The sequence below is a fragment of the Corticium candelabrum genome, chromosome 14 (assembly GCF_963422355.1).
Source record: "Corticium candelabrum chromosome 14, ooCorCand1.1, whole genome shotgun sequence".
NCBI classification, from domain to species: domain Eukaryota; kingdom Metazoa; phylum Porifera; class Homoscleromorpha; order Homosclerophorida; family Plakinidae; genus Corticium; species Corticium candelabrum.
In genome coordinates, this window is record NC_085098.1 from 6567923 (window position 1) to 6590246 (window position 22324).

A 22324-nucleotide genomic window follows, 5' to 3' on the forward strand; every position below is an offset into this window, starting at 1 on the left:
CTAGTACACAGCACTTAGTCTATGACGTCAACCCCAGGTTTTACTTGTCTTAGCTGCTTCAACTCCGTACATCACACCGTTTAGGGATTTCCTCTGGAGATAAAACATGACGTTAGCTAGCTAGAGGTTGAAGAAGACAGTAGTTGTCACCAGCAAAAACAACTTATTTCCTCCCTTTGACAGCTTCTTCTTGCGTAAGGCTTCAGGTCACCAATGTCACCAAACAATTACATTGTAACTACAGAGGCTTGGCTAATTTACTTAATTAAACAAACACCATGTCAGAGTCTATGATTAGACAAACGATCCTTATTTCTTATTACTATCTTACTTCTGAGTACTCATATCAAACAATGACAAATACACTTGAAACTACGTAAGCAAATGCCATGGACTTAGCATGAAGTATCAGCTGACAAACTACTTGTAGCCAGCATATCAGCTACTTTCTTAAACTCAGGTCCAAAGTTCCGAACCCGTTCCCAGAACGCTCCTTCCGGTTCACTGTCCGAGTCACCAATGCCACTCAAAGTGCTGAGGGATCCAGACTGTGATAATATTCCTTCTTCAGTAAAACAACACAACAGATCCGTGATTTCATTCTCTTTTGCTCCTAGCTCAGCTAGTTTAGCTGTCATGAAACCCTCCACTTCCCCATAATGTTCAGCTGATACACTATTGACACCTTTAGCAGCAGAGGAAGGCATTGCCCTAACCGGGAACGCAGAATTTTCTTGTTCCTCATCTTCTAGCACTGGGGTAGGTCTTCGCATTGAAGCCTTAGGATCAGAACCAGATTCAACCACAGTACCTCCTCTTGTTGATGTCATTTCAGCATCCTCCTCAGTGCTAGGATAATTAGCAAACACTAAAGGTGCAGTGACATATCTTGGCTCAATATTTCCCAGAACCGCAGAATTAGGCCTTGGCTTAGGTCTTGGTTTAGGTCGTGGTTTAGGTCTTGGTTTAAAACTGGAATTCTGTGTAGAATCAGACCAACGCTTGTCCGACTGAACACTTTCATTACAGTCTTCTTCTCCTGCTCCTTCTGTATCTGGACCTGCCAACTCTTGGCGTGTTTCAAAATCTCTGACATAGCGCATAGCTGGACCCTCTATCATACCAAAGTGATTAGTTCCAAAGTCACCACTTTCATCTCTAGCAATGTGGCCCTTGCCTCTACGTGAAGAGCACCATACTCTAACCATAACTATCATAACTACCACAATGAATATTACAACACATGCCACCACGAAAGCCACAATCTCCAGTCGTTGATCAGCTCTCTCCAATTGAGGAAACACGACTCTCAGGCATTCGTATGCTCCATTAGTATTTCTGCATTCTTCTCCAGGCAAGCAAGGATGCGACTCGCACTCATTGATGTCAGTTTGACAAGCTTCTCCAGTGTATCCACTCAAACAGAGACATTTTCCAGCAGACACACAAGTAGCACCATTTCGACATGGAGAGTAACTGCAATTAATAGGCACACAGCTATATGCTTCCCATTCATCGTCACACATCTCTGTTAGCAGACATGGAGATGGGTCACAGACTTGTCTAGCAAGACACCCTGATACTACACTGGGTGATGACGCCTTAATAGAAAAGTCATTGCTCATCTCTCCAATTCCCGGCATTTCAACTCCATCCAAACGTGGATCTTGCAAGCAACCTTCAAATCCATATTCAGCCTTGGAAACGTTTGACGTGGGTTCACCACCAACATAATATACACCATCTAACGGTAGCACAAACAAATAATGTGACTTTACTGCGCTTTGTTCTGTAGTGTCTGTTCCATCAAGAGTAAGAAAAGCAGTGTTTCCTAGACGCTCCACAACAAGTTCATGCCACCGACCATCGGCTACATTAGCAGCCAGATCTAGCTGAGTACTGCCTTCTGTGCCAGCATTTAGATTGAAGATGAATCGTGGCCTACCCATGTCAACCTACAACAGAACATGAACTACCAAACCACACTGTAAAACTGATCGAAATATTACTTCTAATCGATTCAGCTGAGTTTCAGTTTTAATTGTCCATATAATCATTCTTCTTGATGCCGCTTGAGTTCTCAACCGTATTTCAAACTTGTCAGAGTATTTCAGAGCAACGTCAGTATCGCGACTTGCACGCTGCCTAAACTGATTTAGGACTTCATAAGACACATACCCATTGCCATCAAATTTCATGGGTTTCCGTTCTACAACACAAATGCTACAAATGTCACATCAACTTTACTATCAATCACAAAATCAACTGAACCTTCCGAGCACTGGCTTCCTGTGTATCCCAAGTTACAAGTACATTTGTAACTGTTCCAAGCTTCTGAGCATGCTGCGTTACCACTACACGGATTGCTTGCACAGCCCCTCTCCATTACTGGGCAGCCTTCTTGAACTCGTTGCTGTTTTAGAGGTGATCTTACATCCAAGACTGTCCTCCCAGTTATGAAAACTTCTTCTATGCAACCTGAATACTTACGACTTATAGTAGGGTACATGAAATTTTGTCCATAGTTCTCGGAGCCACCGATAAACAATGGAGCACTGAGATCCAGTGAACTAATACAACAAATGCAGTAAAACATCAGCAACCATGGTGTATTTGTCATTTAACAAGTGTGCATGCATCACGAGACACACACATGCATGTACACCCCCACTCACATCCCGATCCACCCACACCTAGAGGCTGAAAGTGTCATACGGGAACCGGACACTGCCAGGCTCATGTGAGTCTGGGGACGAGGCTACCCACACCCACCCCCACCCGCCCACACACACACACAGAGCACTTGTCCACATAATGCAATGCAAGGGCAGTGAATATGAATATAACTTTTACCTAAAGTTTCCCATTGTTTGAGTCTCTGCAAAGCAGTTTGATGTGTCCAGGGTATCACCTGAACCAATTCGTTTGACCAGTGGTAGTCGACAGTTATCTAAAGTCATGTTTATGAGCTAAACACACACACATCAATTGCTATCACCAAATTTCCACATCAAATGCTATACAAGCAGCACATACGTTTTCATGCCATCCAATATCCAGTGTGTGCCATACTCCATCATTTACAATTGGTTCTGTGGATATCTTCAGCTGTGCCACACTCCCTCCAACCGTATATCGTATAACCAGTTTACCTCCAAATACCTCAACAGCAATGAAATCATTTTCTATCTGATCGTAGCGTCCATTGAACAACAGCAAGCCATCCTCATCTTCAGTAACAAACTTAAAAGACAGCCTGCCACTGCGGCGTAATTCAACACTTGGAAACATGAGAAATGAACCTGAAGTGAAACTCGCTCGAATCAATTCACAGTGCTCTCCACTCCTCTCATCAGAACAACTACACCTAGTTTGTGATCCACGCTGATGACATGTTCCACCGTGAAGACACACAAATGTCTCACAAAGATTGACACAATTGAACCCAGATGAAGTCTTTGCATCTGGAGTGCACTGCAGATTATCTGGACATCGGGCAACTTCACATGGAGATATTTCAGTTTCACACATACGACCAGTATACTCAACACCACAAACACATCTATAGCCGCCAAATCCATTGACACATCTACCACCATTTTGACAAGGATTATTGAAACACTCATTGACATCAATTTGACACATGTCTCCTTCAAACCCCAATGGACAAATGCAGTCAAATTCATATGTGTTTGGTATGCATGTCCCACCAAATTTACAAGGATTCTGCAAACAAGTCACGTTCTCATTCTCTTCGTCTGAAATTTCACAATGTGATCCTTTGAAGTTTGTATCACATGTACAAGTGACAACACCATATGGACCAGATGTACAACTCCCTTGGTTCTGGCACACTGGCTGGTCTTGTCCACAATGGTCACTTGCAAAAACTGGCTGTTCACACTGATGACCAGTATAATCACTTGGGCACATACATGAAAACATGGTAGGTTGATCAACGCACTTGCCACCGTTGAGGCATGGCTGAGACTGACAGTAATCTTCCTTGAATTCACAAAATGTTCCAGTTATGTTGCTTGGACAATGACAAGTAAATGACGCAACATTATTAGTGCACACACCTTCATGCTGACAAGGAGAAGAATAGCAGAAATCCATCTTGCCCTGCCCACAGTCTTTGCCATAGAACCCAGGAACACAAGAGCAGTTATAGTCAGTGACCTTATGCAATGACTGCATCCAAAGAAAATCCGATTCCACAACATCAAACTTCTCTCCCAGCACAAACACATTCTCGCATATGCCGTGGTTCTTGCAAGGCTCTGGGACACAATGATCATTTGTGACAGCAAGAAATTTGAGGACCAACTGGAACTCGATCAATGATCTATTCCTGAAGATCTCACTTTGAACATATTGTCTTCGAAACAGAAACGGTTCCTTCTCCTTCTTGTCAAGAACAACAAAGACAACATCAATTACTGCTTTTGGGTAAAACTGAGGCACAGCTTGGACACTCAAAACTAAAATGCTGGAATGATCAACATTCAATACTTCGGCTACCACATCTTTGAATGCCTTATAGTGACTGCCAATAAATAAACTAGGAGACACACCTTCCAGTCGAACAGTTACACTCTGTTTCCTCATCTCATCATTTACACGTTGAAAAAACATTTTCACAACAGTGTCATATGATCGGCCTTGATGAGCAGTTACATTAAGTGTGTACTCAGAATTTACTGGCGTTTGTCTGACTGACAAAACGCCAGTGGTACCATTCAAACTAAAAGTATTTATGTCACCTAGAAGTATTTCATACGTCATCTGATCACTATCGTCTGGATCATAAATCCCAACCCTTCCAATTGTGCCGACAAACTGATCAATGTAATTGACCAAGAAGTCTCGCCTGTGGATAACTGGATCATTATCACTTATATCTGAGATCTCAATATGCACTTTAGTGCTTGATGATAGTGGGGGATCACCTGCATCAGTAGCAGTGACTGTCAATACATACTCTTTTTGCAGTTCACGATCAAATGTTGAGTTGCACAGTATTTGATCTCCTCTCAAAATAAAGGCATGATTAATGCGCTCACTGTCTAAACTAAATGTGATACACTTTGTACCACTGGAACAAAGATCAGAATCTGTAGCAGACAGTCTAACAACAACATTATTAGAGCAATCAGTGTTTTCTTTCACACTTGCCTTAGAAACTGTAGGAGAAAAGACTGGATGGTTATCATTTACATCTTCCACTGCGATTTTCACCGTAGTGTCAGCATACATACGCGAGTCTCCATTGTCACGCACATGAACTCTAAGTTCAAAGATATCTCTAGTCTCTCGATCAAGTGTCTGCAATGTTGTGATTGCTCCTGTACTCTCGTTTATGCTAAAGTGGCCATCAGCATTGCCAGCAGTTATAGTGAAGAATAGCTCGGCATTTGAGAACGAATCTCGATCAGAAACAGTAGGAATAAAGACAACATCACCAACTAGTACATCTTCTCGGATGTTAGTGCTGTAAGGGAGATTTTCAAACACAGGTTGATTATCATTCACATCAAGCACATTGATCAGAATGTTAACAGTTGATGACCCAACTGGAAATCCACCATCACGAGCTTGAATTGTAAGACTGTACACTGTTTTTGCTTCAAAGTCAACTTGCTGAGCCAAGATGATGTTACCTTTCTTGGAATCAACACGAAAGTTTGGAAAATCAGCGGGATTAACAAGTCCATAAGTCACCTCAGCATTACTACCTTTGTCTTTGTCAGATGCCGTTACAGCAGTAATAACTGTATCAACTACAGTGTCTTCTGGCAAGTCAACACTAAATAACAAACCAGAAAATTCTGGCAAGTTGTCATTAACGTCAGTCACAAAAATTACTACTGAAGCATTACTGGACATAGATGGAGTCCCACGATCCATTGCTTCAACTACGAGGTCATAAAATTCTTGCTGTTCACGATCTAAACTTGCCTCTGTAGTTATCAGACCAGTATTGGCATCAATAGCAAAGGTATGGTTTGCATCATTCCATAGGCTATAACTGATTTTTCCATTACTATTGGAATCTTTGTCTGAGGCTGTCACTTGACCAACTGCTGCCCCGGGCACTGAATCTTCTTCAACGTATTGGGTCAGAACATGTGAAGCAAAAATAGGAGCATTGTCATTAATGTCCTTAATGAGTACTCTTACGCCAATGACATCCTTCAAATTAAAATTATTAGGGTTCGTTGCTACAACTGTCAGTTGGTAGCTGGTTGTATTCTCATAATCCAAACCACTCACCACTGCTATATCACCTGACTGGGCATTAATGCTAAACACACTATAAGGTGTCTGACTAGACAACGAATACTCAATTGCAGCATTTGCTCCTACATCCGCATCACTTGCTGATACGTTAACTACAACATCACCAACCTGTTTGTCTTCTTCGATGACGACATCAGAGACTGGTTGAAGATCAGGAGGATTGTCATTAACATCCAAAACCGTAACCCTTACTGTTGTATGTGAATTATACAACGTATCAAAAACATTTACGCCGAGAACATAATTTGGTGTTTGTTCTCGATCTAGTACTCCTGCAACTGTGATTTCTCCTGTAGACTGTTTGATGGCAAATGCTGCATTAATGTTCCCTGAAGTAATAGTGTATTGAAGTTTGTTTTTTGAAACAGTATCTTTATCAGTAGCCAACACAGTTATGACAGATTGTGAAGAATATGCAGCTTCTGAAACATTGACCACATACTCTTGTTGATGAAATATGGGTGGATTGTCATTTTCATCTTCCACCATAACAATAACTCGTTTGAATGCACTCTGTCGAGGAATACGTCCTCTATCTTGTGCATAAATTTCAAAAACATATTGATCTTTTGTCTCTCGATCCAGTCGCATAGTCGTGTTGATAACTCCAGTGACTGGATCTAGATCAAAGGGATCAACCCCAGGATCCGTCAGAAAATATCGTAGCTCAGCGTTGCTTCCATTATCTGCATCCTCAGCAGTAACTGTAACAATTGTCTGGCCTGCTTTAATGTTCTCTTTAATTTCCGTGATGTAATCGTATTGGGTTGGCCATATTGGATCATTGTTGTTGATATCAACAACCTTAATTACAACTCTACCATAGCTTGCAAGAAGGACACTGTCTCTATACCGAGCATCGACAATCAAACTGTGGACAGAAGCCTCATCAAAGTCTGGAAGATTACGACTAACTGTTATGACTCCTGAGGAGTTCACTTTAAAGTAGCGAACCTTTGTAGGTTCAGCAAAAGATTCATACGCTGTAAATACTATCGCATAGATCACTGTGCGATTTCTTGATGGGCATATGATTCCGTGGTTAAGCATATTGTCTCCAGCACACACAGTTGCAACTGGATATCCAGCAGCTGCATTTTCAGGCACAGTTGATTGATAAGTGGTTTGTGTAAATTGTGGTGCACTGTCTTGTATATCAGTGATGCTTACTGTAAGATCTATTTGTCCTATCAAAGACGGTTGGCCATGATCTACAGCTGATACAATAAAGTCATAAGATTTGACAGAAGCTTCAAAATCCAATGCCTGTGTAACAATCAAGTCTCCAGTGGCATTCATTATCTGAAATGGATGAGAAGCTGTTGTGTTTGCAATGCTGTAAGTTACGACCGCATTTGTTCCAATGTCTCTATCAATAGTCGACAAAGTGATGACTACATCACCAATTGCAACAGCCTCAGACACACTTAAAGCAAAGTTACACCTCTGATTTCCATTGCAAAGATCAAACACTGGTGGTTCATCATTAACATCCATAATGTCTACAATAACATCAGCTACTTCAAATAAACCACCACCATCAGTTGCTTTCAATTTCAAATTGTATGAGGGAATATCTTCTCGATCAAATTTGACTGCAGTTGTCAACCTCCCAGTTACTGAGTCTAAGACAAATTCCCTGCTTGGGGCTGCAAATTCATACTTCAGTTCTCCATTTGTCCCAAAGTCATCATCTGTGGCAAACACTTGTGTAACAAACATCCCAGATGGTTGATTTTCAAGAACTTGTCCATGATACTGTGAAGAATTAAACATAGGAAAATTATCATTGACATCCAATACATCAATTGTCAGGTTAGCTATAGTTTGGAACACACCATCATTTGCAGCTACATGAAAATTGTACTGCCTTTTCGTTAGTTCTTGCACAGATGTCAAAACTCCACTGGTTTGATCTAATGTGAATTCTTCTATTCTGGAATCTGTATGACCAGCAACATTGACTAATAAGTAAGTCAAAGCATCACCATCCTCATCAGTGGCTTGAATAGTTGTAATAGTTGTGTCCATTGCAGCATTCTCTTCAACACTAGCTCTTATTTCACCTTGCTGGAATAACGGTGAGTTGTCATTGACATTTAATGCTCTGATTCTTACTTCAGTGTCTGATGATCGAGACGGCTGACCACCATCCTGAGCAGTAACTGTGAAACGATACTCTTTGTGCTGTTCATGATCCAAAGATTTAATGTTTGTCAGATTTCCAGACTGTGAATGAATATGAAATACGTCACCAAAATTCTGGGTTCTGTTGACTGTTTTTATAAAGTAATAAACTTCACCAAAAGATCCAGAGTCTTTGTCGGTCGCTGTGAGAACTGTAAGTACAGTACCGATAGGGACATCTTCATCCACATTGGCCATAAATCCAGCAAAGCTAAATATTGGATCATTATCATTTACATCAATCACAGTTACGTTCAACAACGCCTCTGCAAACAGAGCTTTGGTAACAGTATCACTAGCACGAACTTGAAGAACATATTGTGTGACACTTTCAAAGTCAAGACGATTTACTATTGTCACCACACCACTGTCAGGATTTATGCTAAACTGTTGCTGATCATCTCCAGATACAATAATGTATTTTGGTTTACGTGATGACATACTATCAGCTACTACATGAGCTACAACGCTACCCTTAGCAGCACTCTCTTTGACTGATACAATATATGATGTAGAGTTAAAGCGAGGTGCATCAACATCAACAATAAATATGTTAACAATTGTTGAGTCATTTCGAGGAGGTGTGCCCTGATCAGAAGCAATGATCGTCAATGTGTGCTGAATCGCTTGGGAACCCGTCCGTGCTAATGTTGTTGTTGTACTAATAACACCATTCTGATCAATCTTGAATTTGTCAGTTGTCGTTTTTGAAATGGTGTAAATTATGTCTCCATTTTCTTCAGCATCTGCATCAGTTGCTATCACGCGTGTAACACTAGTCCCTTGTGCAGTATCATCCCGAACAGTAGCCTGATAAATTGCTTGAGCAAACATTGGTGAATTGTCATTCACATCTTCCACAATGATGTCCACCTCTGCTTGAGCCAGTCTGTTGTGATCAAACACGTCATCCACTTGAACTATGAGGCGATACTGTGAGGTAGTCTCTCTGTCTAATGATTTTATAACCTTAACGACACCAGTACTAAAATTGATTTTGAACTCATCACTTGGCATGACGAGGGAGTAGACAAGATGAGAGGAAGTTGACATTAGAAAGTCAACTGCCTTGACAGTCACAACAACCTCATTTAAAAGATTGTTTTCTAGTATGGTTTGACTATATTGAGCTGGGGTAAACTGAATGCTTCCAGGTTGATAGATAAAGTGAATTACTACTCTTACATCTGAGACACGTCCACCACCATCAGAAGCTTGTACAGTCAACTGGTACATAGATTTCAAGTCATAGTTCTCAGAAACAGATATTACACCTGATGAACCACTTATTGTCAACTTTTCAGCTGTCAATCCAGATGCAACAGAGTAACTTACTTCACCATTTTTGCCATCATCAGGATCTAGTGCTATTACTTGAATCACAGTGTACCCCACTGGCACAGGAATCGTAACATTCTGCACATAGCTCGCCTGCATAAACTTTGGGTTGTTGTCATTCACATCCAACACGTTGACAGTCACTTCAGCTGTTGAAGCCAGTTTTGGCCTTCCCATATCCTTAGCTTCAACTTGAAATGAAATCTGGTTAGTCTGCTCTCGATTCATAGCTAGTTCCACATTCACTCTCCCAGTGTCACTAGCAATAGTAAAATAGGATGGTCGTTTGCCAACAAAAGAATAGACAACTTCTGCATTTGTACCATTGTCTTTGTCATCAACAGACAATGTAAATACTTCATGTCCCACGCCTAATCCTTCACTAACATTGAAAATTAGTTGACTAGAAGGCAAGAATTGAGGTGGGTTGTCGTTGACATCTGCAATAGTCACCATTAAAGTCACATTACTGCATAGCCCTTCCAATTTGCATGAGCGGATAGTCACATTGAACGCAGGCACAGCTTCACGATCCAAAACACTGTGTGTTGTGACTACGCCCAAGTTAGGATCAACAGTCAAAGCTCCACTTGGGTCAGTTACAATGCTGTATGTCACGGGACCACTTGACATTGCAGATACAGTTAGAACATACTTACCAATATCATCATTTTCAATGACAGTAGCTGAATATAAGTTTTGACTCCAGACTGGACCTGAATCATGAACATCTTGAATGTGAATAACAGCAGTGGCATTTGCAGACAAACTAGGCCTGCCATGATCCATCGCAATGATAGTAAACATATATGACTGCTGGAATGCATAGTCAACTGGTTGTGAAATAATCAAATCCCCAGTTGTTTCATTGATTACAAATGGAATGCTTTCATCAGACGACAACTGATAACTAACAGCAGCATTGTCTCCAACATCAAGATCAGCAACAGTTACTGTTAGCACATGATGGCCAGGCAGCATATCTTCTGGTATAAGTGCTGCATATTCATGAACTGGGAACAGTGGTGCATTGTCATTCATGTCCTCCACATTGACAATCAATTCTGTGCAGTTCTTTGTCCGTGGGCTCCCCTGATCTTCTGCACAAATAATCAAGATATGCTGAGCAGCCATTTCTCTATCCAAAGCCTTAGATACATTCAGTACACTAGAACCTGGCAAGACAACAAAGAGACCAGCAGAATGTGGAGTAATAAACTCACTGATCCAGTAGTGTAACCTGGAATTTTTTCCAGTGTCTGCATCTGATGCATCAATAGTCACTGACACAGGATACACATTTTCAACAATCGTAATGACTGATGGGCCTTCGAAAACTGGCCAATTATCATTTACATCTGCAACTGTCATCATGATGATTGCACTGACTGTATCCATCCCATCAAATACAGTCACATTCAAGGAATATAAATCTTGTAGTTCACGATCTACTGACAATGCTAGATAAAGCATACCACTATTAGGATAAATAGCAACAACATCAGAACCTGATGATTTTTCTACACGAAACATTAGCAAATCATCATCATCATCCATTGCCACTGGTCCTGCTGTCACAATGGTGCCAATCATATGGTCTTCTCTGACAGCGACAGAACTGACTATGAAGTGTGGTCTGGTGTTTGTAGCACGTTTTGATCGTGAAACTTCACGAACGTCTACTGTAACACGTTCTGTATCACCAAAACGTGATGTAACACTGGACATTGCATGTACAGAGAATCTGTACAGTGTTGACGGTTTCAACTTTGTAGTAGTCTTTATGGTACCAGTTGTCTGATTGATGGTGAAATTTGCTGACGTGGCAGAATAGATAATAGCTGAATTAGAACCAAAATCAATGTCTCGGGCCACTACTCGTACAAGAGGCCAATCAGGTGAAACTGTGCTGTAAACAGTAACATTATAACCCTTAGTTGTAAATTCAGGTGGGTTGTCATCTCTGTCCAAAAGTTCAACAAACAACAAAATGCTAGAGACTGACTGATCCACATCAGTGGCTTGCACTGTGACACTGTGAACAGGAGGAAATTGTACATCTCTATCAACTTCTGCTGCTCCAGTAGTGATCATGCCACTTACAGAATCAATCTGAAAGTCTACATCATTTCCTGACACAATGGAGTGGTGTACACTTGTCCATCGGTCTGGATCATACGCTGCAGTTACTGCCACAAAGCGACCAGGAGAGTTCGTTTCAGTCAATGAGACTGTAGTGCTCCCACGTGAAAACATTGGTGGTCGATTGTTGACTCCACCTACAAAAACTCTCAGAGTCAATTGACTTGACTTGGGGTAAAACCCTTTATCCTTTGCCACAACAGTGATAAAGTACTCAGATGAAATTTCATAATCAATTTGACTAATTAATGTCACCAAACCAGACGACTTATTCACTGCAAACTTGCCTAGTCCATCACCACCCACCATGAAATACTCAAATTCTCCTTCAATGTTTGTGTCACCATCAGCAGCGAATAGTTGCAAAACTGAACTTCCTACAGTTGAGTTTTCACACACCACACCAGACAATGGTTGAAATGACGTGAAAATAGGCCAATGAAGGTTCCTCTCCACTCTCTGCACAAAAACATTGACCAACACAATGGTTGATAGATTGGATGCTAAAGAATTCATAGCAGCAACAGACAACTTATGATGTTTGGCATTACCAGGTAATGCAGCTTTTAGACTAATAATTCCACTCTTACTGTCTACGTTCCAGTATGTCATATTGCCAGACAGTAGACTGTATGTTACTACAGCATTGTCCACTTCTAGGCACTGAATTTGCAAAACAGCAAATCCAACTTGGTAGTCACCAGAAATAGCCACATCATAAGAGCTTGGATTGCACACTGGAGGAGAATCTGCAATATCAGTCACAATAATGTCAATGCTGATACTTGAGACAAGGCTGTTTGGTGTGCCCAAATCATATGCCTCAATAACCAATTGATAAGCTGCATCAGACTCTCTGTCCAATATTCCTTTCACAATAATACACCCTGTATCATTTGTGATTCCAAACTTTCCTAACACATCATTAGCAATTCTATAACGCACAGTTGCATTGTTCCCCTCATCAGCATCATTAGCTGTAACTTGGCCAATGCGAGCTCCAGCTGTTGCAGCCTCTGACACATTTAGTACAAACTGTGTGTCCGAAAAAAACTGCGGCGTGTTGTCATTTACATCCAGTACATCAGTTCGGTACCGCACTTTAGAAACCATAATAGGGTCTCCTAAATCACTGACAGTGATTACCAGCTCATAGTGAGGTGTCTTTTCTCTGTTTAGTCTATTTATCAAAATGATGTCGCCAGACAAGTAATCAATATCAAATCTTAAATCATCATTTCCTTCTGTAATAGCAAACAAAACAATCCCTGCATAACCAGTGTCCTTGTCAACAACTAGAGACTTCACAGATGTTACCACTGTTCCTGGTGCATGATTTTCATACAACAACAAAGGTTGAGTAGTGGCAGGTACCGTTGGGGCAGCATTGGAAGCAATAACCTTGACAGTCAAACGTGTTTCAGTTGAGTTTCTCTCGTGAACATCAGCCTGATCTGTAGCTTTCACAATAATAGTTGTTTGGCCAGGTTGAATAGAAGAAGATGAAACAACTTCCCCAGTTGTAGAATTGATGCTAAAATGAACATTGTCCAGTTCATATTGTACCTCACCTTCTTTGCCTAGATCTTCATCTGTTGCTGACAAAGTAATGATTACATCACCCTTGTCTACTGGTGCTTGTAAATTAACTGAGTAAGAACTGAATTGAAATACAGGTGCAAAGTCGTTAACATTTGTGATTTCAATACGAACTGTTGCTTTTACCAGTGATGTCCGTGGTACCACACCGTGATCTCTTGCCTGAACAACCAAATCATAGATGCTCTTCCTTTCAAAATCCAAAGACAATTGACTTGATATTACGCCTGTGGCTTCATCAATATAGAACATGTCACCCTCATTACCAGATTTAATGTAGAATGAAATTTTGCCACCTTTTGTCTTGTCAAGATCTGCATCCGAGGCAGAAACAGACAATATAGATTTTCCAGGCATAAAGTTTTCTGGTATTGAAACCGAGTAACTGGTAGGGTCAAATCCTGGAGAATTATCATTGACATCTATATAATGGAAATTGACATTAGTTGTCCTAAACCTTTCATGAGTATCTGTATCTTCAGCCCTCAAAGTTATAAATGGAGGTGGTGTGTCTACTCTTGCTTCAAGATCTAATGCTTTCACAATTGTTATGTAGCCAAAGTCATTATCAGCACTGAAAAAGTTTGTTGCATCCCGAGACAAAAACATTGCATGCACACCGGTTCCTACATCGGGGTCAGTGTCATTCAATGTGAATACTCGAGTGCCAACTGGAACATTTTCCTGCACAATAACATCATAACTTCCTGCTAGCTGAGGAACATTGTCATTCTGATCATTGACTATAACAGTCACAGAACACTGAGATGAAAGCTGACCATCTGAAGCTTGTACCGTGAGGAAATACACTGCAGCCACCTCACGATCAATTTCATGCTTAGTGTCAATAACACCTGTAGCACTGATTCCAAAAAGATCACTTCCAGATGTGGGTATTACATTAATTATTGAATATGTGAGTGATGCACTGTCACTATCTGTAGCTGAAACAGTCAAAAAAACAGCACCAGGAACAGACCCCTCCAAGACATTCGATTCATAGTGCGATTGTTGGAATACTGGACTGTGAGTATTCAGGGAGTCAGTGCTTGGTGCATACGTAGTGATATAAACAACCAGATGTGCTCTCTTCTGCGGCATCCCTGAATCAGTGGCTGTAATAGAAACAGAATATTCTGTCCCATTATCAAGAACATTAGTTGTGTAAATATGTGAACCATTTAAAGCAAAGAGAGACGATGGTTTAGTCAGAGAATAAGTAATGGTGTCATTAGTATCTGAATCAACAGCTTCAACAGATGCCACAACAGATCCAACAGGGACAGTAAAACTAACAACTCTTCTGTCAATGGAACCAACTTTAAAGTATGGAGGGTTGTTTCCAGCTATAACATTGATTCTTACTGATGCTGTTGCCGATTTGGAAGAAGAGCCAGGACCAGTAGCAATAACACTACCTGTATACATCGCAGGTGCACCAAGGCCATGAGAAGTTAGTCTCACATCACCTGAGAAAGGATCGATACGGAAAAATGAAAATCCCTGAAGGCTATAAGTAATCAGAGCATTTATCCCAATGTCATTTGTGTCTGCATGGACCTTCACAACAACTGAGTCAACAGCCAAGTTATCCTCCACTGTCACATTGTACACTGGCCTGCTAAAGTGGACACTACTGTCTACAACATCCAAAACTGTCACAACAAGGGTAGCATTGTTTTCGCCATCATTTCGACCATCACTTACAGTAATAGTCAGTGTGTATGATGGAACATTCTCTCTATCTAATTTCTTTGTAGTCTTCACTGTTCCTGATGAATCAACAGCAAAGTCATTCATTGGATCACCACTGATGATGCTGAAGGTCATTCGATTGACAGATGGATTATCCTTGTCAAAAACATTAAGCTGCACACAACCAGTTCCAGGAGGACTTTCCTCAGGAACAACACAAGAATACAAACTTAGTACAAACAATGGAGGATTATCATTAACATCATCTAGTGACACAAGAAGTTGAGTGTCAGTGAAACGATGAAGAGGTTCACCTTGATCTTCTGCATGAATAGTAATACCTACAGAATGTCCTACAGCTGTTTCATAGTCCAAAGACAAAGCTGGAGCAATGGCTCCATTAAATTCATTGATCGTAAACCAATTGGGAGCGGTCGAGTCAACAATACTGTATCGCACATCACCATTGCTACCAATATCACTGTCCACAGCAGTTACTGCTGAAATCAGTTGACCAATAGCAGCATTTTCTGGTAATGAGATTGTATACATTGACTGAGTAAATACTGGAGTGTTATCATTCGCATCAAGAATCCTGACAAGAACATTAGCTCGAGCTGATTGAATTGAGCATTTAGCTTCTATTGTGAGATTATAGAAATCCATTGTTTCTCGGTCTAGAGGCTCACGTACAGTAATCACACCTGTATCAATTCCAATTTCAAACTTGGTAACTAGTGATACCGAATGGATAAAAGAATACTGTACAGTTCTTCCTGGACTACATGTATGTCCTGCAAAAAGCCACTTGACCACATGTCCAAGAGGCGAATCTTCTCCAATGTTAACCTCATAAATGTCCTTTTCAAATTTGACAAGATCCGTTCCTTGAACAACATCGATAGTTAGTCTTGATCTACTTGAGAGTTGAGGATGTCCACTATCACGAGCTACTAAAGTCAAGAAAAATCTTGGTAGAATGTCAGGGTCTTCATTTAATGCCCTCGCAAGAAAAACTCGAAAAACTTGTTTCTTGTTCACTCTTCGACTTGGACCAACACGAAAATGCATTTGTGGATCACCATCAGTAATTTCCAGCTCGATTACTTCGTTAAGGACTGCATCATCATCCATAACCCCAATAGATGCCACAACTACTCCAATTACTGCATTGCTCATAATCTGGACTGGCCCAGGAGGTAATGAAAATGCAGGAGCATGCTCATTAGCATCGACTACATTTACAGTTATATTCTTCTCACTCAATTTTAATGGAATGCTGCGATCAGTTACTCTTACAGTCAGAAAGTATTGCTTAGTAGTTTCAAAGTCCAGGAGTTTAGCAACAGAGACAACACCTGTCTCTGGATGACAGCTAAACTCACTCAAAGACGTTGACAATGAAAAATACACACGAGCATTAATTCCATAATCAATATCAGTTGCTCGAGCCTGAAAAACTGACTGTCCAATTCTTGCATTTTCTGAGACTTGAAAAGAATTGCCCATGGATGCCATAAACTGAGGTGGATTGTCGTTTTCATCCTCAATAGTAACATGTATGGTAGCAGTTGCACTTAGTCCACCACTGTCCACTGCCTTTATCACAACATCAATTGACTCCCTTACTTCTCGATCGATCCCTAAACGTGTCTGCAAAGACAAAATTGGAGAGTAGTCTGCTTGTGTAATTGTTTCAATATAGAACCAATCACTCGAATTCACCAGTTCATATCTCACCACACCATTACTCAACGAATCTCTATCATACGCTTGCAGTAAAGGTATCCCAGACACATTGCTTCCAGCCTCTACGTTCTCTTTAACAAACCCATAAAACACAGAACCAATGAAATACGGAGCATTGTCGTTAGTGTCCCGGATAATCACAGAAATGTTGACTCCCACATTAGAAATTCCCTCACTGCCAATAACGAACAGACGAATGCTACGGAGACGTATGTTCTCGTAATCCAGCGAAGCATTCGTCCTGATAACGCCAGACCCGTTTATCACAAAGTGCCCAGTCTGGAAGTCAATCAGAGAGCCGCCGCTTTTGTAGAACCTGAAATCCGATGCTCCAGGAATGTCCGCTCTCACATCTCTTACTAACGTACCAACGGCCACGTCTTCGTCTAGAAAGACGGTACTACAATAACAAGCCTGCACGAACAAGCAGACGAGGAATGCTCGTGTCGATGAAATCATCAATATGCACTTGCTACAGTACGGCTTCACACGATCATTTGCAAACAACGCAACACCCACTCACACGCTCTACTTCGACGTCTCCTGCACAGCCACACAACAAAGCGTATTTACTAGGTACACGGATGTCCGACCACAGCAAGATAGCCTGACCAGCACGCACGATTGAGCTCCAATTGACGTCTACTTCGACGCGGCTCCGCCTTGTCAACACGGAGTTACGCTTTTAGGGTAGAATGATACGCTAAAACGTCGATACGTAGACGTCTCCAGGCGCCTGAATTTCGCGCTTCAAACACAACAGCCAACAAGTTCGAAACCGCAAGTTTGCGCATGCGTAAATCAAGTCGCACGACGTCGGCTGCGTTTGTATAGCTTCGTTTCCTGCTGGTACGGACTGCAGACGAGCCTGTTGTGAATACAGTAGATATGAGCTCGGAAGAATGTAGGGCTGCGGTGAAGAGAGATGTGGAGGGAGACGGAGATGGGTTGGCGTCTTTGTCGGTTGCAAAGAGAATGAAACGTAGGGCCAGGCCGTTTTATGTCTGTGTATGTCTGTAGACTTTTGGATAAGTTGTAGGATTCACAGGTATTTTTTAGTACATATCATGGTCATAATTTTTGGCCTTTAGAAATTATTTGGTATCAGTACAGTGTAGTTGCTTGTTTACAAGGTTTACGTAGACATAACGAAGTTTGGTGTCTTTCATGGAACTGACTTTTGCATACTGCCAGGTTGTCTTCTTAGACAACAGCGTACCTCATGAATATGATAGTCAAGTGAAGTTTACGTACATGTAGCTGAACAAGGGTAGAGAGGATACCAGATATATGCATGATATTATAGCTAGGGCTAGATTATCTGTGGTGTATTGCACCTTAATGGACTACAGTGGCTGGCTGACTGTCTCTTAGCTTTTGTTTGAAGTTTGACATCGTGTGGTTTCTACAAAAACGCTTATTCTTAATCTAGTTTGTTAGATACTGTTATGATACTGTATGTTCAGAGAAAGATCTAGCTATTTGCAAAGAACGTACATAGTCATGATGAGACATTATCATAAAATTGACTCCTGGCCTCCTAGTGTGCCTCTTTGCATGGAGGTTTTGTTATATAGTGTTTTTGGCAGAGCCAGCCAGCATCCTGGTTTACAGGTTGGGGTCATTCTTGGAAAAATTACCCAATTTTGCTGGTTCCACCTAATTAGAACCCACACTGAGAAGCATGGGTTGAAGTGAGAGTTTGAAGTGTCATACAGTGCACAAGCATCTTATTGAAACAACTACTTTATAGCTAAAATCTGCAAGCTGGGAGTGACATTTATGATGTCATCACTTAGTGTTGCCAGTTGGAACAAAATCTTGGCAAGAGCTCTGCACTATGATATTCTAGAGATCAACTTAATTCTTAGTGGATATTTTGTTGCCACATCTACTTTCCTTGTAACTGGTGTTGGGACTGAGAGTTATGACAAAGTTGGTAAAATGTACTTACCATAGCAATGCAATTAAGTTATTCTTGATTATTCAAACATTACAGTTTTTTAGATTGTTTTTCTCTTGTATGAATGCTGGATCTACACTCAATGTATTATTTTGTATGCTAACAACTTGCAGCTGAGGCATTTCGGATGCACGATAGTGGACTGGATGTAATGCATGTCACTGGAATGCAGTCAATCTCTCGTCTTAAAACAAGCCAGAAAGTGTGCCAGGACTGTACTTCGTTGATTTTTCTTTAGCATTTTGTTGTATTTTGTAGGCTTTGCTTGCTGTTATAAAGATCTTTGTGCAGACATCAACACCAAATTGTTCAATGCCTTGGCAAATGAAACGTCAAAGAGCAGTAGTTGGGTCTGGATTTGTTATTTCAGGAAGGAGAATATTGACAAATGCTCATGTGGTGGCTTACCAAAAGCAGGCAAGATTGTAAATTCACACACACACACACACACACACACACACACACACACACACACACACACACACACACACACGTGTGTGTGTGTGTGTGTGATTGCATACCATTTTTGTTGTTGTGTGCAGATGAGGGTAAGGAAGCATGGTGATGCAAAGAAGTATACTGCCCATTTGATCTGCATTGGTCATGAATGTGACATTGCCATGGTAAACGTGAATACTTCTTTCTTATAATATTAATGTAAATAGTTGATAAATGGTTTGAAGACTAGTAGCCAGCAGCTTTGGTGTGACCTGAAAGACTATTGAATTAAAAAAATCAAATTTTAGTTGTAGTGGGGAGTGGTAAAATTTCATGTTATTGTGTGATCAATCTTGTTGCAACAAAGGCATTATATTATGTAGCTATGGCTTAGTGTGCTGTTAGTGACATATACACATGCCTCATGTACTCACACCTATGTAAGTACATTGAGCATTTGTTTGCTTTATGAAACTGGGACGATTTAAACTCTAGACAGTCTCAACTTGCTAGGAAATAGCATGAGAGAAAGTAAACAATACAGATATTTGATTCACATTGGATTCAGCATCCATGTGCATACAGCTGGTGATTTTCCTTTCTGTCAATGGGCGTTTTAAATGTAGTTTTCTAAATGTTTCATAATTCAATAGTGGTTTTCTATTATAGCTTGGTGTAGAGGATGATAAGTTCTGGAATAGTCTTGAAGCTCTTGAATTTGGCGCTGTTCCTCAACTGGAAGAAGATGTTGTTTGTGTTGGTTTTCCAACTGGAGGAGACAATATTAGTGTAACAAGAGGTGTTGTGTCACGTGTTGACATCACTCGGTATTCCTACAGTGGAATTGATCTTTTGGCAGTTCAGGTTACATGCTTCTATTTTCTTGAGTACTTACCTGTACAATCAGCAGTTCTCTGTTTTGGTTTGGTGTTAGATTGATGCTGCCATTAACAGTGGAAACAGTGGTGGACCTGCTCTACAAGGAGACAGTGTCATTGGCATTGCTTTTGAAACTTTGAACAATGCCGAAAACATAGGATACATTATTCCTGTATGCATAAGTCACAGCGTCTGCTGTAAATATTGTAGTTGTAAAGCGTCCATGGCATGCATCTCAGTGTCAGGTTTGAACTATGCTTGTTATTTATGTTTTATATGATGGTTTGTACTATTTTGAAACTGGCAACTACAATGTTGCTGAGAAATCGGTATTGATATTATTAATTTTGTTGCTTTTGGTAGGTTCCGGTCATCGATCATTTTCTGAATGACTTTAAGTCTCACCACGACTATTTGGGTTTCTGTAACTTGGGAATAAGGTAACTTGCAGTTTGATAAATAGCTTCTCATTGTTTATGTTGTGTAATGTCATTGTGCTCTTAATAATACTTAGTTTTATATTATTCAAGATTTCTAATTTTGTAGGTTTCAGAATTTAGAGAGTGACATAATGCGGGAGTATCTTGGGTTGTCAACAAATCAAACCGGTGTTTTAGTCACTCGTGTGCTGCCAATGTCACAAAGTGTTGATGTTGTACGGAAAGGTGATGTACTAATGTCTATAGAAGACCAGACAATAGCAAACAATGGAACAGTACAGTACCTTTGTTTGTTGTATGAACCAGTAGATAGATAGCTGATTGTATGCTCTACAGGTTTACTTCAGAGGCAGTGAACGAATTGTTTTCCAGTTCGCCCTTATGCAAAAGTATGTGTCTGACAGCTGCTCTATGAAGGTATAGAGATAGCTATTGTTTCTTCATCAGACTTGTCACCATAGGATATGTTTGTTGCAGATAATGAGAAATAAAGAAGTACTGGATATAGAAGTAAAATTGAGGACTATGCCTCTTCTTGTTCCAAGACTTTTGAAGGGAAAGAGGCCAAGGTTTGTCTTTTACCTACATGGTGTGATCTAAATTTTGTTAACAGTGCATGAAATCATTATATGTTTAGTTAAAGTATGCTGCAGTTTGTCCACAGTTAACAGACTGATAAGTTTCTATGATTTGTAGTTATTTGGTTCATGGAGGCCTTGTATTTACTGCTCTGACTCAAATGTACCTCAGTCATCAGTGGGGAAGAGACTGGGAAGAGAAGGCTCCTATCTGGCTTTGTGTTTATGTTACTCATGGTTTCATAGAAAAGCCGGGGCAGCAAATTGTGATTCTCAGTCAGGTAAAATGTGTTGGTAACTTGGTAGTGGAAACTGGCGGATGCTATATAGTTGTGAATTCTAGGTATTGTCTCATGAACTCACTACTGGTTATGAGGGTATTGCTTTTCTTCCTCTTTTGCAATTTAATGGGAAGGTAGTGCTGAATCTCCTGCACCTAGCGAAAATGCTGGATCAGGTGGCTACTGACTGGCAAGACCCAGATGGCTACATGCACTTCCTGCTTGATCGAGATAGAGAAATTGTTTTGCCTATGAGAAGGAGCTTTGCTGCTGCTTCAGACATTTTGACACAGTATGCTATAGGAGAGGCACGTTCTAGTGACCTCCCACTTCCAGTGACACCACAATTGTAGTAGTAAGTAAATTACAGCTGTACTGTACAGTATGTATATGCTGAGATACAATCTCTACTAACAAATTTCACATAGAATTAGTAATAAAAAATTTGGGGCTAGGATCGTGCTACTGTATGAGATCAAGGATTGTGTAGGGTGAGACAAAACTGGTTTTCATGCGATTCTTGATGCTTGTCATTTCAAGGGTATTTCTTCGAGTACTGTACCACACTAGTTGTGTAACTAGCAGTGTACATGTTGCCAGAGAACTCAGAGTGATAAAGTGTTAACAAGGAGCATATGCCTCTAGCGGAAATACCGAATCAAGTGGCTACTGATTGGCAAGACAAGAATGTGTTCTATGTGTTTCCTGTGCTGATTTTGTCTAACCACAGTA

General features: G+C 40.7%; 2 protein-coding genes across 5 annotated transcripts; one reads left to right on the forward strand and one right to left on the reverse strand.

Annotated features, from left to right (window-relative positions):
* Positions 1-289: 289 nt before the first annotated feature.
* LOC134190388 (protocadherin Fat 3-like) lies at positions 290-17770 on the reverse strand. The gene is made up of 6 exons (XM_062658841.1): positions 17626-17770; positions 3037-17556; positions 2854-2969; positions 2272-2570; positions 2010-2209; positions 290-1955 (listed from the first exon to the last, which is right to left on the reverse strand). Exons 2-6 carry the CDS (start codon positions 17470-17472, stop codon positions 396-398), a joined length of 16611 nt encoding a protein of 5536 aa, XP_062514825.1. The 5' UTR covers positions 17473-17556; positions 17626-17770; the 3' UTR covers positions 290-395.
* A 63-nt stretch (positions 17771-17833) lies between these two features.
* LOC134189634 (uncharacterized) lies at positions 17834-22062 on the forward strand. 4 transcript variants are annotated; one of them, XM_062657972.1, is made up of 13 exons: positions 17834-17995; positions 19090-19178; positions 19235-19393; positions 19519-19599; positions 20084-20278; positions 20349-20465; positions 20657-20733; positions 20840-21008; positions 21070-21150; positions 21211-21302; positions 21430-21592; positions 21655-21688; positions 21752-22062. In XM_062657972.1, the coding sequence occupies exons 1-13, from the start codon at positions 17902-17904 to the stop codon at positions 21943-21945; spliced, it is 1545 nt and encodes a 514-aa protein (XP_062513956.1). In that variant the 5' UTR covers positions 17834-17901; the 3' UTR covers positions 21946-22062. The 4 variants fall into 4 exon arrangements, with proteins under 4 accessions (XP_062513956.1, XP_062513955.1, XP_062513958.1 ...); XM_062657971.1 differs by having other exon boundaries at positions 21655-22062; XM_062657973.1 differs by having other exon boundaries at positions 17872-17995; positions 19021-19178; positions 21655-22062.
* The last annotated feature ends 262 nt before the right edge of the window (positions 22063-22324 follow it).

Coding starts and splice junctions, on each gene's coding strand:
- LOC134190388 (XM_062658841.1), bottom strand. CDS start 17,472: ATGATTTCATCGACACGAGCATTCCTCGTCTGCTTGTTCGTGCAGGCT. Junction 2,970..3,036: donor ATATTGGATGGCATGAAAAC/GTATGTGCTGCT, acceptor GTGTGTGTTTAG/CTCATAAACATGACTTTAGA. Junction 1,956..2,009: donor CTCAGCTGAATCGATTAGAA/GTAATATTTCGA, acceptor GTTCTGTTGTAG/GTTGACATGGGTAGGCCACG.
- LOC134189634 (XM_062657971.1), top strand. CDS start 17,902: ATGAGCTCGGAAGAATGTAGGGCTGCGGTGAAGAGAGATGTGGAGGGA. Junction 19,179..19,234: donor GTCTTAAAACAAGCCAGAAA/GTGTGCCAGGAC, acceptor TGTATTTTGTAG/GCTTTGCTTGCTGTTATAAA. Junction 21,593..21,654: donor AAATTGTGATTCTCAGTCAG/GTAAAATGTGTT, acceptor TGTGAATTCTAG/GTATTGTCTCATGAACTCAC.